General features: G+C 36.3%; 1 protein-coding gene across 1 annotated transcript in view; it reads left to right on the top strand.

The window, feature by feature from the left end:
- Positions 1-16,382, top strand: part of LOC103254994 (neurotrypsin) — a 44,777-nt gene that overhangs the window by 21,569 nt on the left and 6,826 nt on the right. The window contains exons 5-7 of the mRNA XM_008052969.2: positions 2,988-3,193; positions 6,838-6,916; positions 7,652-7,774. Of these exons, the coding sequence (XP_008051160.2) occupies positions 2,988-3,193; positions 6,838-6,916; positions 7,652-7,774 (408 nt within the window). The remainder of the gene's footprint in view (positions 1-2,987; positions 3,194-6,837; positions 6,917-7,651; positions 7,775-16,382) is intronic.

The raw sequence follows: 16,382 nt of genomic DNA, 5'->3' as shown, positions 1-16,382 counted from the left end.
TTAGAAAATAGAGTATTGCTGTATCTTTAAGCCCCTCATATACCCTCCTTACTCTACCACTCTGAGGTAAACACTATCTTGAATTTTGTATCATTCCATTACATTAAAAGAAATAATTTTAGAGCAAGTTATACCCCTAAACAATAGTTTTGTCTATATTTTTTTAATTAAAAAATTTTTTTAAGAATAGGTTCTCATTATATTACCCAGGCTGGTCTCAAACTCCTGTACTCAAGGGATTTCCCCTTTGGCTTCCTAAAGCACTGGGATTACAGGCATGAGCCATCACATCTGGCTTAAAATTTATCTTTGAAAGTAAGCAATCATACTTAGACTTTCTTCAGTTAATTTTTATTTATGTCTTGATATTGTTTTGAGGATTCATCACTATTGGTACAAGTACCTGTGGCTCACTAGTTCACTTTGCTCTGTAGTATTAAATCACATAAATATCCAACTTATTAGCTTATTGTATTGTTACCTGATTATTTACATAATTTCCTGTTTTGCTATTAAAAATTAGACCGCTATGAACATTCATATGTCTTTCTGCTGGTGCATCTTTGCAAGATATTCTTTTAGGGAGTATAATCAGGAGTAGAACTTCTGGCTGATGGGGTCTCTGCACAGTCACTGTTGTCAAGGGATGCAAGATTGCTTTTCCAAGTGACTAAACTGATTTACACACTCCACAGCAATGATGATCATCTTTTTTCAATTTGTGCCAGTCTGGTGGGTAGCTAGTGTTATCTCAGTACTTATCCCTGGCTAGTAATGAGATTGAGCATGTTTTCCTTTATTGGCCATTGATTTTTCCTTGTATAAAATGACTTTTTCTGTCTGGGGTTCTTTCTTGCCTGTTTTTCTCTTGGATTGTTGGTTTCCTTATTTTTAAAGTAATTGCTGGGAATTCTTTGTATATTGTATACTATTCTCCTCTATTAGAAAGTATATGAAGGGGTCTCCCAAAAAACTGGAATTTATTTACAAAAAATTACATATTTATTCTTACATGTTTAAACTTCAGTCATCTTCAAAGTACTCTCTGTTTGATGCAATATACCCATCGAGATGCTTTTTTTCACTGCCCCAGACGGTTTTTGAACTTGTCCATTTTGATGTCTTGTAGTGTTTCTGTTGTTTTTTGTTTCTTCTCTTCCACATTAACAAAACTTAGAGAACTTTTTCATCTGGGGGGAAAAAAAGGCTCTCGGAGCAAGATCGGGTAAATAGCGAAGGTGGGGCATGGGGGTTATGCCGTTTTTTTGGTCAAAAACCGCTGAACATTCAGCTAAGTTATGTTGTTCATGTGAATCTCCCACCATGAAATGGGAAAATGCATTGAAAGAATCTCCAAAAAAAAAAAAAATTGTCTGAAGCTGAACGCAGCCTCTCACAACCATGCTAGCTGGTACACTGCTGCCGATGGGTTCCTAGAACACTCACCCAGCGGGGAAGCCTGTACTACAAGGGGATTGCTCCCCCAAAATGATTCTGTTTCTCGGGGGTCCCCTCTCATATTTATCAACAAGTACATTTCTAAATATGTAGTATGATTATCAACTTTTTAATTTATCTTTGTACTTTCCATAGATCTTTAGTAAAGTAATATTATTAATTTAATTGTTGAATTTATCTCTATTTATGATTTATACCTTCTATTTCTTGTTTAATAATCTTTTTCTCACTTGAGATTTCAAGGATGGTTTTCCTATAATTTAAACTTTAAAGCTTTTGCCTTTCATAACTATTTTATTAAGTTATCAGGAATTGAATTTTAAATATGGTGTTTACAATATTTTATTTCATTAAAAAGTTTTCTCATTTAAATATTTAAAAGCAATATGTTCTTAAAACAAAAAATATACAAAATTAAATTTGCCTTCTATTCATGATCTCCAATTTTCTTTTTCTGTTAAAAATGGTACTTTTAGCCAGGCTCGGTGGCTCAGCCTGTAATCCCGCGCCTTTGGGAGACTGAGGAGAGTGGATTGCCTGAGCCCGCGGGTTCGAGACCCGCCTGGGCAGGCGAGACCCCATCTCTACAATAAATCAAAAAATGAGCCAGGCGTGGTAGTGCGCACCTGTAATTCTGGCTACTCGGAAGGCTGAGGCGGAAGGATCGCCAGAGCCCAGCAGGTCGAGGCTGCGGTGGCCGAGAGGGCCACTGCACTACAGTCTGGGCGACAGAGTGAGACTCCAACTCAAAAAAAACAAAAAAACAAAAAAACAAAACAAAACAAAAAAATTGTACTTTTTTCTTCTAAAGGAGGCAAAAAATTAGTTCTTATCTCTCTAGGAAATTATTTAATCTTATCATTTTCTTGGCAATATTATAAAAATTATGAGAAAATACTCTTTAAGAACGTATAAAATTTTGGCTGGGCCTGGTAGCTTGTGCCTGTAATCCCAGGACTTTGGGAGGCTGAGGTGGGAGGATTGAATGAGCCCAGAAGTTTAAGACTAGCCGAGGCAACATAGTAAGACCGCCTCTCTACAAAAAATAAAAAAATTATCTGGATGTGGTGGTGCATGCCTGTTGCCCCAGGTACATGGGAGGCTAAGGCAGGAGGCTCGCCTAAGCCCAAGAGATCAAAGCTGCAGGGAGCCCTTATCTTGCCACTGCACTCCAGTCCAGGCGACAGAGTGAGATCCCAACTCAAAAAAAATAATAATAATTAAGTATAAAAGTTTGAGGGCTTTTTCTTGCTTAAATGAGATTTTAAGACTCATGATTTTTTCATGTGACATTAAATGTGACTTTCTTAAGCAGAAGTTAAATTAGAGGCATCTGATGTGGTTATAGCTCTTTTATTTAAGTTTTTTGACAACCATGAAATAAGTGCGGTTTAATGTTTTTAACACTGGAGACACAAATTTTAAAATGTAAAACGTAAGGGAAAAAATTGAATGTGAGTATATGTTGTGACTTATTCAGATGTATGATTAACTGATTCTCTTCATCCTTATGAATGGTCTGTTTTCAGGGGTCCTGCCCGAGCAAGAACCATGGCTTATTTTGGGGAAGGAAAAGGACCCATTCACATGGATAATGTGAAGTGTACAGGAAATGAGAGGTCCTTGGCTGACTGTATCAAGCAAGATATTGGAAGACACAACTGCCGCCACAGTGAAGATGCAGGAGTTATTTGTGATTATTTTGGCAAAAAAGCATCAGGTAACAGTAATAAAGGTAAGTTACCTTCTGGGGCCAGAAACAAATCAAAGAATACTCATCCCCACTTCTTTACTACAAGCAGTACTTTGATAACAAAAGGAACAAGAATGTATATAGGCCCTTGTTACTTGTGTTGGTATTCAAGCTTGCCAAGGTGAAGTCGACAGGGAGAGCAATGTTCAGGGGTAGAAGTGGATTTATAGGGCCTTGAAATCTTTGAGATTATTTCTTTTTACATTCTCAGACATTTCTGTATTTCCTTCTTTAGATGTAATAAAGTTGTAGCTGGTTTTGCTATCCTTGAAGACTCAGAATTGATATTTACTTCATAAAAAGGAAAGAGGCCAGGCTCAGTGGCTCATGCCTGTAATCCCAGCATTTTGGTAAGCTGGAACAGGAGGACTGCTTGAGGCCAGAAGTTTGTGACCAGCCTGGGCAACATCATGAGACACTATCTCTAAAAAAAAAAAAAAGAAAGAAAAAATTAGCCAGACGTGGTGGCACATGCCTCAAGTCCTAGCTGCTTGGGAGGCTGAGACGAAGCCCAGGAGGTCGAGGTTGCAGTGAGTTAGGATTGTGCTACTGCACTCCAGCCTAGGTGACAGAGTGAGACCTTGTCTCTAAAAGAAAGAAAAGAAATGAAAATATGGACAGGAATCAAACAAACGCACCTTTTCACTTCACTCTTACTAATATTTTAAACACCGGAGATAATTTTTACAATGAATTTCAAAAAGAAAATTTTCTTTTACAGATGTTATTCTCTGAAATGTAAATAAACATTTAAGGAAAATGAGAAGTAATCTTTTAGTATGGTAGAGTAAATAGATATTTCATACTTCAAATTAATAGAATTCTTGAAAGCTCTGAGTATATATTTAGGAAACAAATTCTTCTTTAAATAAGTGAATGAGAGAAGTAGCTATTTTACAGAAATCTGTGGTTATAAAAAGAATAATAATTTTTTTATCTGGATTGAAACTTCATGGCTTTGAGGCATTGGATTTTGTTAAGATCAAGTGTATCAATATTTGAGTATTCTCGTTTTGTATCATTTTTTTAGTAACTGACAAAGGCAGTGCAATAAGTTTATGGATGCTGTTAATATGATTCTTCCTATCTGAAAGGCTTTTGAATGTGGAAAGAACACTTACAACTCTTTTGTGCTTGTTTTATTTTGGATTGTTTTATTATAAATATAATATATACATACGACTTTCTCTCTATATATTACTATATATATTATCTCTCTGTCTCTCTCTGTCTACATAAAACTTTACCAAGTCATATGACTTGGTAAGCCAGTTTTCCCTAAATCCTGATTATAACTTAATTTATTCAATTCACTTCAGTAATTTAAACTACAGTTACAAACTGAACATAACTGATTCTTTGGATTATGTCAAACTTCTTAGGCAGTTGAAAAACAAAAAAATTAAATAATTGTAAAATGTTTTACTACACTTCTATATAAACCTATTCTAAAATATGAAATACCATGTTTATTTCTTTATTGTTTATATGTTTGTTTTTATGCTTTTCTAGAATTGTAGCAATACTTATTTTGGTATCTTTCCATGGCAATGCTACCATACCTCAAGTAACAACATAGACTAGCTAGATTACAGAATCGGTTTATTAACAGTTGATTTTATGCTGAAGCTCAGGACCTAGTGACTTCCATAAGGTGATTCAAACGCAAGCCATTGGTTATGGTCATCTGATGGGCTTTTTAAAATAAATGAACCTCATTTTGCTTTTTAATTTTTTCTAACTGTATGGCTTTAAATAGAGTTTACTTTCCTGCATCCTGGTGTTTTGCCTCAGGATGATATAAACTTTAAGTTGTGCTTGCTCAGTGTTGCATCATTCCTTTTCTTGGCTTCGTATACATTAACCGGACTTGGAACATTTATTGGAAACTTATGTTTTTTCTGATATCTTATAATTTGCAGTGTCATCTAGAGGCCTCATATTCCAAGAGATGAAGGTTAAAATTTGACAACATGCCTCTGAGATCATTTGGCAAATTAACCATATTGATACACATTGTTGAACCCTTTTCTCCATCAAGAAGTAACTATTGCTGATTCCCTGCTAGGCTCCCTTCTACCTGGTTGTTATGGGAAATCATTAGTGCTTGTTAGGTCTTCCTGTACTTGCCACATTCCCACCCTTCTCTTCTTACACAAATAGATAAACAATGCATATCTATACTTTATACACATATACTTAACCAAAGAAATAAAGTACCTATGTATACATTCTTCTACTTCCTAAGATTATTTTAAAAATTAGTCACACCTATTATATTTGTCCTTCTTTTGCATGCCACCTTTTCTTATATTTTTAATTTAAGTTCTCTCTTTTGTATGTTCTTGACAAGTCTGTTACCTTGAGAGGTTTGACAATATACCCTTAAATACAGTTGACCACTTAATTTGGCTTAGCAAACCTTTTCCATGTGTTAATACACTGAGTAAATGTAAATTCAGATCAGAATTCTATCCTGGGAATGTGCTTTGCTTTTCTGAGTAACATTTTATATATGTCTTGAAACAGTGTTGTATGTGGAAAGTAAGTATTTTAGTCCATTACTGGCTTTGCAGTTCTTTTATTTTGTTTAATGTTCCTAAATTCCAGAACAGCTTCCATAATCAGAAGGAGATTCCGGTACCTACAAGGGTGATGTATAGCCCAGGCCACCTCAGTAGCCCTTGAGCCCCTCACAGCTGAAGGATAAGCAACGTCATAAAGTTACAAATTATTGTTTTTTGGTCAAATAAGAAAACTTTATTTTTATTATAGGAAAAATTACCCTATAATTTGCAGAATAAAAGCTTTTTTTTTTTTTTTGCTTCCCACATCTGTAGGATGTGTATATCTTTGAAGTTATAGGATGCTGTAGGATTCTTGTTTGCCTTATGGGAGTTACAGGATGTCAATGAATATTATAATAAGTTATAGGATGGTATAGGAAGTCATAGGATGGGCCAAAAGTTAGGAGAATTGAGTTTAATAGGAGTCCCAGGGAGGTAGACAGAATCTGACCAGAGGAAATGCCAGAGTGACACCTGGAGATCTCTCAGAAACGGACATGATATTAGTTTCCAGTTGCTGCTGTAGCAAATTTCCACCAACTAGTGGCTTAAAACAATGCAAATGTATTATCTAACAGTTTCTAACAGTCAAAAGTCTGGGTGGGCTGGGCTAGGTACTCAATTTAGGATCTCACAATACCAAAGTCAAGGTCTTGCGGGGGCTGGATTTTTTACCCAAGGTGTTGGGAAGAATCCATCTCCAAGCTCATTCATGTTGCTAGACAGATGTAGATGTAGTTCCTGGCAGTTGTAGAACTAAAGTCTCTCATTCCTTGCTGCTGTAAGCTGGGGGAGCAGTTTTTGCTCTTAGAAGCTTCTCAAGGTTTTTCTTGTGCTTTCCATGTGGTCCCCTTCAGCAGTAGCAGCAGATTCCCTTTTATGCTTTAAATTTGTCTGTCTTGTCTCATATCTGTCTGATTCCAGAAAGTTCTCTAAATAAAAACATTTTAAAATAGATGAGGAAGCATTTTACCCAAGGTGTTGGGTAAAAAAAAACTTATATTTTTACCCCTCCATCAGCAATATGATAATTTAATTAATGACCTCTTTCTGCTTCAGGGTCTCTCTCATCTGTTTGTGGCTTGAGATTACTACACCGTCGGCAGAAGCGTATCATTGGTGGGAAAAATTCTTTAAGGTAGCAATCTTTTCAAAGGAGATTTTTTTCATACTACAGAATTATTTATACTCATACAGTGTTATAAACTGGGGACATTATTTAAGGGCTTTGTTTTACTCATTTTGTTTTATAAACAAGAGAAAGATTACACTGATAATTTCACTGTCATTCTCCCCTATGTTTACTTTATATAGACCATGTTCTTGTGCTCCTAGCTAATGATTTAAGAAATTAGATGTGTTGCTGAAAAGGTTATGTGGCAGAAACAAAATAGTTTAACAGGAGACCTTAACAAAATGGACAACTACAAAGTTTCATCCAACTTAGAATATATTTGTTTCCGATTTGATACATTTTAATATAAATGTTTTGTTTGTTGAACTTACTAATAGAAAACCAGCACTTTGCTTATTGAATATTTCTTCAGACTGGTCAGGTAAGGTAGAGTGAGGAGATAAATTAATTATTTCAAACCATGAACTATAAAGAAGACTCAAGTTGTTTCCAAATATCAAATTGGTGGATGCACACAAATACCTTTAAGCAAATCTTTAGAGTTGCTTAGACTGGTCTGTTTAGAGTTGTAGGGGCTCTTTCTCAAAGTGGGAAGGGATCTCACCTCCTGGAGGTCCTTATGTATTTCTTTACCCAAGCCTGCAAGATTAAAGTCATGAAAGCCATTGCTTTCACTGGTGTTTTCCTTTGCTTTTCTGCCTTTTGCTGGTGTTGATGTGTGGCTCATTTTCTTTTTAGGGGCGGTTGGCCTTGGCAGGTTTCCCTTCGGCTGAAGTCATCCTATAGAGATGGCAGGCTTCTCTGTGGCGCTACGCTCCTGAGTAGCTGCTGGGTCCTTACAGCAGCGCACTGTTTCAAGAGGTATGTGGCCACCTTTCCAAACAACTCAATCTGACTCTTACCAGTTCTTCCATTCCCTTTATGCTCTACAGCACTTGAGGTATCAGAGCCAGGCTATAAGCTTTCCTTGTCTTTGCCAGCAGCCCTGTGGAAGTGAGAGAAGTGACACAAAGAGCAAAGAGAGCCCTCAGAAAGCCACTTGCTATCCTGATGTTAAAACAAATGCTGGATTGAGGGAAAAGAGAAGGGTTTTGGGGAAAGAGGCAGCCATGTTAGTACTCCCCCCAAGAACATATCAGGGTGAAATCATATCCCTGTAGAAGAGACCTCAGATTATTTAGTTATGAATGTTAAGGGATAGGGCGTAGTTTTAGTGTTTTTGATTCTTTGAGGCTTGGTGCTTTGTGTCTTACAGCTTTCTGTGTGTGTAGCTTCTAGAAAGTCAGGTTGCATCTATTTCATTTTTGTCTTTCGTATATTTAGTCTTGATTATTTTTCTAGTCCCAGACATTTTATCCATCCATTCTGAAGTCTTCTCAGTTCAGAGGGGAGACTACACAGGGAAAATCAACATGCCAGAATCACAGAGCTCATGGTGGCAATTCCCATAACAGAACCCAGCTCTCTTTTCTCATCCAGTGTGCTTTTGTGGACCTTGGTTAATGCCTTTTCCTCAGCATTAATTTTGGTATTTAAAAATGTATAACAATGCTTGGCAAAATATTGATAATTTTTGAGGCAGGATGATGAGAACACAGAGTTTTCATTATACTATTATAATTATGTGTGTTTGAAACTTATCATAATAAAAGGTTTTTTAAAATGTGTAACGTATTTTTGAAAAGTTTTTCCAAGAAAAAATTTGTTTTACATTTTTTCTTACGTGGTATCATATGGTGCATACCTTTGCCTCATTAAGTATTAGCAATCCATCCATGTAGATTTTGTTTATTTACTTTAACTGCCATATGCATTTTAACTGCTGTTAGAAGACTAAACCACAGTTTATTTATTCTCCTACTGATGAATAGTTAGGTAGTTTCCATTCTTTCACTGTTATGTAAACAGTATTGTTGTAAACAACTAGGTGCATGTCTCACTCACTGAGTGTGTACATGTGGGGATATCTTGCTGGGTTCCCTTCAGTGTTGTTAAGTCCTACCAATTTGCCCTTTTAAGCAATTATATTAGTTTATATCACAGCAATATATAAATTCCTCTTTCCTCACATACCCACCTAAACTTAATACTATTAAAATTTGTAATTTTTGACAATCTCAGTTTTAGGGTTTCTTTTCAATTATATTCCCTGGTTAATGTTTTCTTCTTTCATGAATTCTGTGTTCATATTCTTTTCCTATTTTTCTACTGAATTGTCTGTAACTGCAGTTCAAAGTTTTGGGTATAGTTCTGTGCACAAGGTCTTTGTTGTGTGTTGACAAATATTTTTCCCAATCTGGAACATGACTTTTTACTTATTTGTGGTCTTTTTCTTATAAAAAATATTCTAATAAATTTATGTGTCATCTTTTTCTTTAAAGCTTTATAAAAGCTCTGTATTTCTTATTTTTTTAATTTTAAAGATGTGGGGTACAATTCAGGATTAAGTACGTAAGTGATTATTATATAAGTAAAGTTTGGGCTGTCCTTTGTTCCCTGGTGTTTCTTATTTTAACAGTCTTTCCGTAGCTCCATGCAATGAAGATGTTCTCTTATTTTTTTCTAAAAAAAATTTAGTTTTTTTTTTCGTATTTTGATTTTTAATATTTTTCCAGTTTATTTATTTTTATAATTTTACCTTATGATAGAGATGTGGGGTACAAGTAAGGATTAACTACCTAAGTAGGCTACATGCAGGTGAAGTCTGGGCCTCCAACTGGCCCTCACTCCCCCTGGTAGTTGACTAGGTACCACTTGTGTTGTCATGTGTTCCGTGCTCTTCTCCCTCCCTCCCTCTTCTAGCAGTGCCCAGTGACTGCTGATCCCTCCCTTGTGCTAATGTGACTAAAGTTCAGGGCCTACTTATGAGTGAAAACATGCAGTATTTAGTTCTTTGTTTCTATGATAGTTCACTTAGCATGATGGTCTCCAACTCCATCCAATTTGCTGCAAAGTCCATGGCTTTGTTCTTCTTTATGGCTGCATAATACTCCATCATGTATATGTACCACATTTTCTTTATCCAGTCTACTTTTGATGGGCAGTAGGGTTGATTCCATGTTTTTGCTATTGTGAATAGTATGGCAGTAAACATGTGTGTACAAGCGTCTTTTTTACAGAACAATTTATGTTCCTCCAGGTATATTCCCAGAAGAGGGATTGCTGGATCATATGGAAGGTCAATTTTTCATTCTTTTGGGAATTTTCATAGAGGTTGAACTAGCTTGAACTCCTGCCAACAGTGTAGAAGCATTGCCTTTTCTCTGTACCTGCACCAGTATCTGTTGTTTTTTGACTTATTAATGATGGCAGTACTACTGGAGTTAGGTGGTATCTGATTGTAGTTTTGATTTGCATTTCTCTGAGCCTTAGTGAGGCTGAGCATTTTCTCATGTGTATGTTGGCTGCTTGTATGTCATTTTTTGAGAAGTGTCTGTTCACGTCCTTTGCCAACTTTTTAATGGGGTTGTTTGTTTTCTTTCACTTTGTTTGAGTTTCTTATAGATCCTAGATGTTAGACCTTTGTCAGATACAAAATTTGCATCTATTTTTTCCCATTTTGTGGGTTGTCTCTTTACTTTTTTGATGGTTTTGTTTGCTGTGCAAAAGCTTCCAGTTTATTTTTATGTATGTTATATGGTGTGAGGAAGGGACCTTATTTTATCTTTGTTTAATGGATAGTTTCTCCAGCACTTTTTATTGAATATTCCATTCTTTACCCACTGACTTATGTTAATTCTATCATATGCCAAGTTCTCATATATCCTTGTTTCAGGGATCTCTGTTTTCTTCCACTTTTGTATTGCAATAAATATTTATGCAATAATATTCCATGTTCAAGGTGCTGCAGAGGATGCAAATCTATATTTATATAGAAACTACAATATCTGGAATATAATTAAGTGTGGGAGTTCACCTATATGCCAGTTTAATGCATTCCTGTATTACATGAGAGGCATAAACAATACAGATTATATTCATTCATTAACTTAACCATTAATCATTGAGCCCTTGATATTTCTAGGCACATGCTATGTTATTTCTAGGCATATGCTATGAGCTACAGTGGAGGTGATCCTTCTGCCTCAGCCTCCTGAGTACCTTGGGACTACAGGTATACACCACCACATTCGGCTAATTTTTGGATTTTTTTTTTTTTTTTTTTGTAGAGATGAGGTCTTACTATGTTGCCTAGGCTGATCTCAAACTCCTGGGCTCAAGTGATCGTTCCACCTTGGCTTCCCAAAGTGCTGGGATTACAGGCCTCTGTGATCCTTATGTACAGTAAAGGTTAAGACCCACTTGCTTAGTTCATAGACTATGGTCTGGATACTTGAAGAATGATAATTGGGAAGAATAAATGAAGCTGACAGATATGTATCTTTGTCCTGTTCAACATATTAATTGCTAAGCTGAAAAAGAGTACAGATGACAAGTTAACTATATTTTTGGATGCCAGAAGACTGGAAGGGACAAGGTATGTGTTGGAAGGTAGGATCATGATGGCAAAAAATCATGATAGGCTGATTCTAGCAAGCAATATAGAATAAAGATGAAATAAAATATCTTTAGATACAAGAAACTTGGCTTAAATATAACACAAGCAAAAAAGACTCGTGGGTTTTGGTGTCCTACAACCATAATACAAGTCAGCAATGTAATGTGGTTGCTCATGAAATTAATTCAATCTTGGGTATCACTGACAGAACACTGTCCAGAAAAAGCGTTGAAGAGCCCTGCTGTTCTGGTCAACTGTGCTCAAGCTATTGTCAGGGACAAAACTGCTGTCTATCAAACTGGGAGAACTGTGCACAGTTCTGTGTGGCTCACCATGAAAAAATGACATAGTGCTCTAAGAAGGGCAAGCAAAAACGAGACATTCTGTGGAATCAGATTAGATTTGTTGCCTGTTGCTTCAAATATCACCGATGTTAAAGGAAGGTAACATAATTTTTGTTTTAATATAAAAATGCTTTTGTTTTTGATTGTGTATTTTTTATTTCCTTAACACTAGGATGGTTCAAATATGGAGTGGGCTGTATGTGGGAGAAAAGTGAATTCTTTTATGGAGTCTGTTTAAGCAGAGGGAGGTTGGATTCATGAATAGGGAGCAGCTGGTGGTAGAGAACTTCCAATGCTTAGAATCCAGTGGTGAGAAACCAAAAGCCATATTGGAAGGATAGCAGCTATTACCTGGAATATCAGATCTGGGATTTGTGGAGTCAACTTAGTGGAGTGAAGCAGGAAAGGCCTGGAATTTTAGGCTTGTGAATTTCTCTTTCATTTGCTGAGCAATGGGAAACCATTGAAGGTTTTGACCTTGAAATATAATCAAGGAGGAGTTATAGGGGATGAGTCATTTGGAGATGTGTGGGCTAGATCTGAGAGGGTAAGGCAAAGTTATTAATCTAAGGGTCTGTGAATGAGCTTAAAAGTGTATGAAAATGCTTTGCATGTGTATATGAAAATGCTTTGCATGTGTATGTATATACCTTTTTCTGGAGTGACTCAATTTGGTCTATGTTATCAAGTTCCTACCTGCTAAGATAGATAGCTAAGGTAGGAACCAGAGAGAGTGTAAGGAAGAGACCTAATTTTATACTTTTAAAGTGGAGGGAAACACACCAGTCATAAGACTACTATAATAGTAAAGATAGACCATGGGAAAGGAGAGGAAGTGGAGGTAGAGAGGCTGTAAGAGAAATCAGTAGAGCTAGTTCTAGAACAACAGGAGGTTTGCGTGGGCCACCAGGACCAGGGTGACTGTTCTAGCTCTTCCAGTTGTTAGTGTTTAACTTCTTAATTTAACGTCTAGGAGCTTTAGTTTACATGTCTGGAAAATGAAGATAACAGTGTTGCACAGTGAGAGCAAATGATCTGCAAAGTAGATGACAGTATTTTATAAACTGTAAAACACAAAACAAACATTTGCTATTGTCACATTGGGGTTCAAAGGGAGGGATTGAAGATTAGATTAGTGAAAGTGGAGAACTGAGGATGATTATCATTTCACTTGCTAATGGAGAACCCAAAGAAGCCTATTTTGGGGCTTAGAGTTTGGGAAAAATAATTCAGTATATAAAGTTTAGATTATCCTCCTCTTATTGAAGATTCCCTGTCTTTCAAATCTCAGCTAAAAGGTATAGTCTTAGGGGTCCAAGGCTTAAAGTATTAAAGTAAAAAGATTGCTCCAAAAAGTTGCACTTGAGGTTGAAAACTTTGATCTGACGTTCGGGTTCCCTGGAAGGACTTTTTTTGGGGGGGAGTGCATGTTTGATTTATTTGTTTACATGCTATTATTTTTCCCTTTGCCGCATTCTTCTAGATTATTGCTTAAAGTCGGTAACTGTCTCATTTTGTTTATACACCAAGTGTCTACTATATTACTTGGCACATAGCAGATTCTCCTGAGTGCTTGTTGAATAATGAAAGTGAAGGCTCTGTTGCCAGATAGTGGATATATTTAAGAATGTTGGGCTTTTTAGAGTATGGTGGTATTTTAAACCTAGATCAACAGATAACTCCTTCCATATGTCATTGGAATTTCTTCTCATCTGCATGGTTTAAGTTAAAGGCAGTTGATTAAAGAGCAGAGGAGCCGATTATGATATGCAGCATTTTGATATGCTTTGGTTATAATGCAAAATTATTTTAATGTAAGCAGAGAAAAAACTGCTTAGCAAATGTGTTATATATCTCTCTGACTTGGTCTGTCATCTTTGTGGGATATCATAGACTTCCTGTTTGAAGTGCCTAAGGAGGCTACAACTCACATCTTACTGCAGTAAGTTTATTAAAAGGCATAGAGCCAGTTACCAATGATTATAATAAACTCTAAATTTTTTCTAGGACTTTGCCTTAAAACAACCTTTCTTTAATCAACAGAAATGCTAAAATTTGAAAAATAGAGACTGTATAGTATGGAGGCAATGTAGTTAGGCTCTGAGAGGTAACTGCCCTTCTAAATTTCTTGGAGGGTAAAAGATAATTTAGTCCAATTTAAGGACTATAGGTAGAGGAACTGGATTTCATATTTTGAAATTAGCTCCCCTGTCCACTTTTTCTTTCTTTTTTTTTTCAATTTTTTAAATTAACTTTTTAATTTTAAAGATGTGGAGTATAATTCAGGATTAGGTATACAAGTGGTCATCGCACAGGTAAAGTTTGGGCCTCCCTTTCGTCCCCACTTTGCCTGGTTTGAGATCAGGTACACTTACTGATGTTGTGTTTCCCCCATCCCCGACTCTCACCCTGGCAGTATTTTGTTGCTGCCAATCCCTTTCTCCCTTTTTCTTTCTATTTGTATTTCCACCACTTTCTCAACCCCTGGACATATACATATAAGTTTCTTGTTCACCATGCCTTCCTTTGCACCTAATTCTTGCAGTGATAGATATAGACCAGTACTCTTGAGCATCCATTTCTAGAAAGTAAGGCAAACTGTTATTCCCATTTGTGTTATTTTATTATATGGGCTGAGAACTTCTTATGTGTTTTAGTTTGCCTTCCCAGAGTAGTTACTCATTTATGTAATCCTCATATCAGAATAATCTAGAAATGTTGGCTTAGGGAGGATGAAATGAAAAATTGCCAAAATTTCAAGCCAATTTTAGTTACATTCATTTCATGTAAACTAGTCTCTTTAAGAGTGCCTTGTGTGAAGGCTGACAGAGCTCTAATCATCTAACTCTTATTCTCTCATAGCTTTCACATATTGTAAGGTGTCCAAAACGTACTTCCAGGCCAAGTTAACAAGAGTAACTGAGGTAATTGGTGAATCACTTTTTAAAGATCTTCCATCTAATTTTTTACATTTTTCTTAGTGTTAATGTAATACAGATTTTGGAATGCAGTATCTTGTTGGCAGTTTGAGTGGAAACTTTGATGAATTAAATTCTTTTGTAGTTGTCCTGTGAATCTTGCATTATATGAATTACCTGCTTTGCTATTTTCTATCCTAAATCTGAAATGACCTTGTGTCTATAGTGGTGCAGCAATATAATTGACAGAAAAGTTCCTGCATATTAAACTAATTCCTCTTAATTGCTTATTCTGATAACAAACATGATGTTGAGGAATGAATGTACCTAAAACAAAGACTTTATTATTTCTGTAATTCTACTCTAAATTTGATTTAAGAATATAACTTTATGTGATTTTATCTTTTGACTTTTTGCCTAGAAATGCCATAGCTTTTGGAAATTTTCAAATAATTACTCTGAAAATCAGAACTGTCTAGGTCTTTGTAATTAAAAAGATAAGCCAAAGGGGGATGACATGTACTTTTGAAGAACACAGTGTGTGTCAGGTGCTTCACATGTTTCATCATGACCTACTACATTGTGGAGCAGAGTTCTTAAGAACGTGGTCTTTGGTGAGATATGTAATATCACAAATCATGCTAAAATGATCTCTGGAGTACATGCTATATATGTTAGGGATTTACTTTTTTTTTTTTTTTTTGAGTTGGAGTCTCACTCCGTCGCCCAGACTCAAGTGCGGTGGCACATTCACGGCCACCCCCACCCCAGCGTTGATCTGTTAGGCTCTGGCGATCCTTCCATCCTAGCCTTCCAAGTAGCTGGAACTACAGGTGCACACTACCATGCCTGGCTAATTTTTTTATTTTTTTATTGTAGCAACGAGGTATCACCAAGTTCCCCGGGCTGGTCTCGAACCCACAGACTCACGTAATCCATTCGCCTCAGCCTTCCAAAGTACTAGGATTATAGCTGAGCCACCGAGCCCAGCCAGGGATTTACTTTTTTAAAACATTTTTTAATTTATTGGGACAAGGCCTTGCTATGTTGCCAAGGCTGGTCTCAAACACTTGGACTCAAACAATCCTCTCGCCTTGGGCTCCCAAAGTGCTGGGATTGCAGGAGTGAGCCACCACAGCCAGCAAACATATGTAAAGGATAATGCAAGGTTCTACTGAGGTTACTTCTAAGCAATTGAAGACATTTATGCAAGTGACTTTAGTCAACTGCTTTTTGAATTTCATCCAGACAGCAGTGAAAAACAGATTCTAGTAGTAGCAGATGTGCACAGGCTGATGCAAAATGCTGTTTTTTTCTTGGAGAGATGAATACATGCAGAGAACAAACACAAAGAATGTGACCCAGCAACCTGAATTCATTCTTTTAACTTTAATTCTAGTAAATTTTTGTTGTCGTTTATTTTAACCCGAGTCTCAGGAAAACTTGGATATTGGATTTTAATAAACTGCTGTGTCTCAGATCCTCTCTTGCTCAAGCTTGTCTGAGAATTTCATCCAATTTTTATTTGAGGGGGTGTTGAAGGCATTTCAGCAAAGCAAACAACTGAATGATATGTCAGCCCAAACCTATGAAATGTTTGTTTTAGAAGCATTTTTGAATATAATAAAGTCTTTCAAAATAACAAAAGTTCAACTAGAAAGACCTTAAAATACATTGAGAAAGAGGGTTCCTTCGTAAGTTGAGAAGAC

This window comes from Carlito syrichta, unplaced genomic scaffold, assembly GCF_000164805.1.
Source record: "Carlito syrichta isolate Samal-C Ts95f unplaced genomic scaffold, Tarsius_syrichta-2.0.1 Scaffold287740, whole genome shotgun sequence".
NCBI classification, from domain to species: Eukaryota; Metazoa; Chordata; class Mammalia; order Primates; family Tarsiidae; genus Carlito; species Carlito syrichta.
This window is presented reverse-complemented; position numbering and strand designations above follow the sequence as displayed.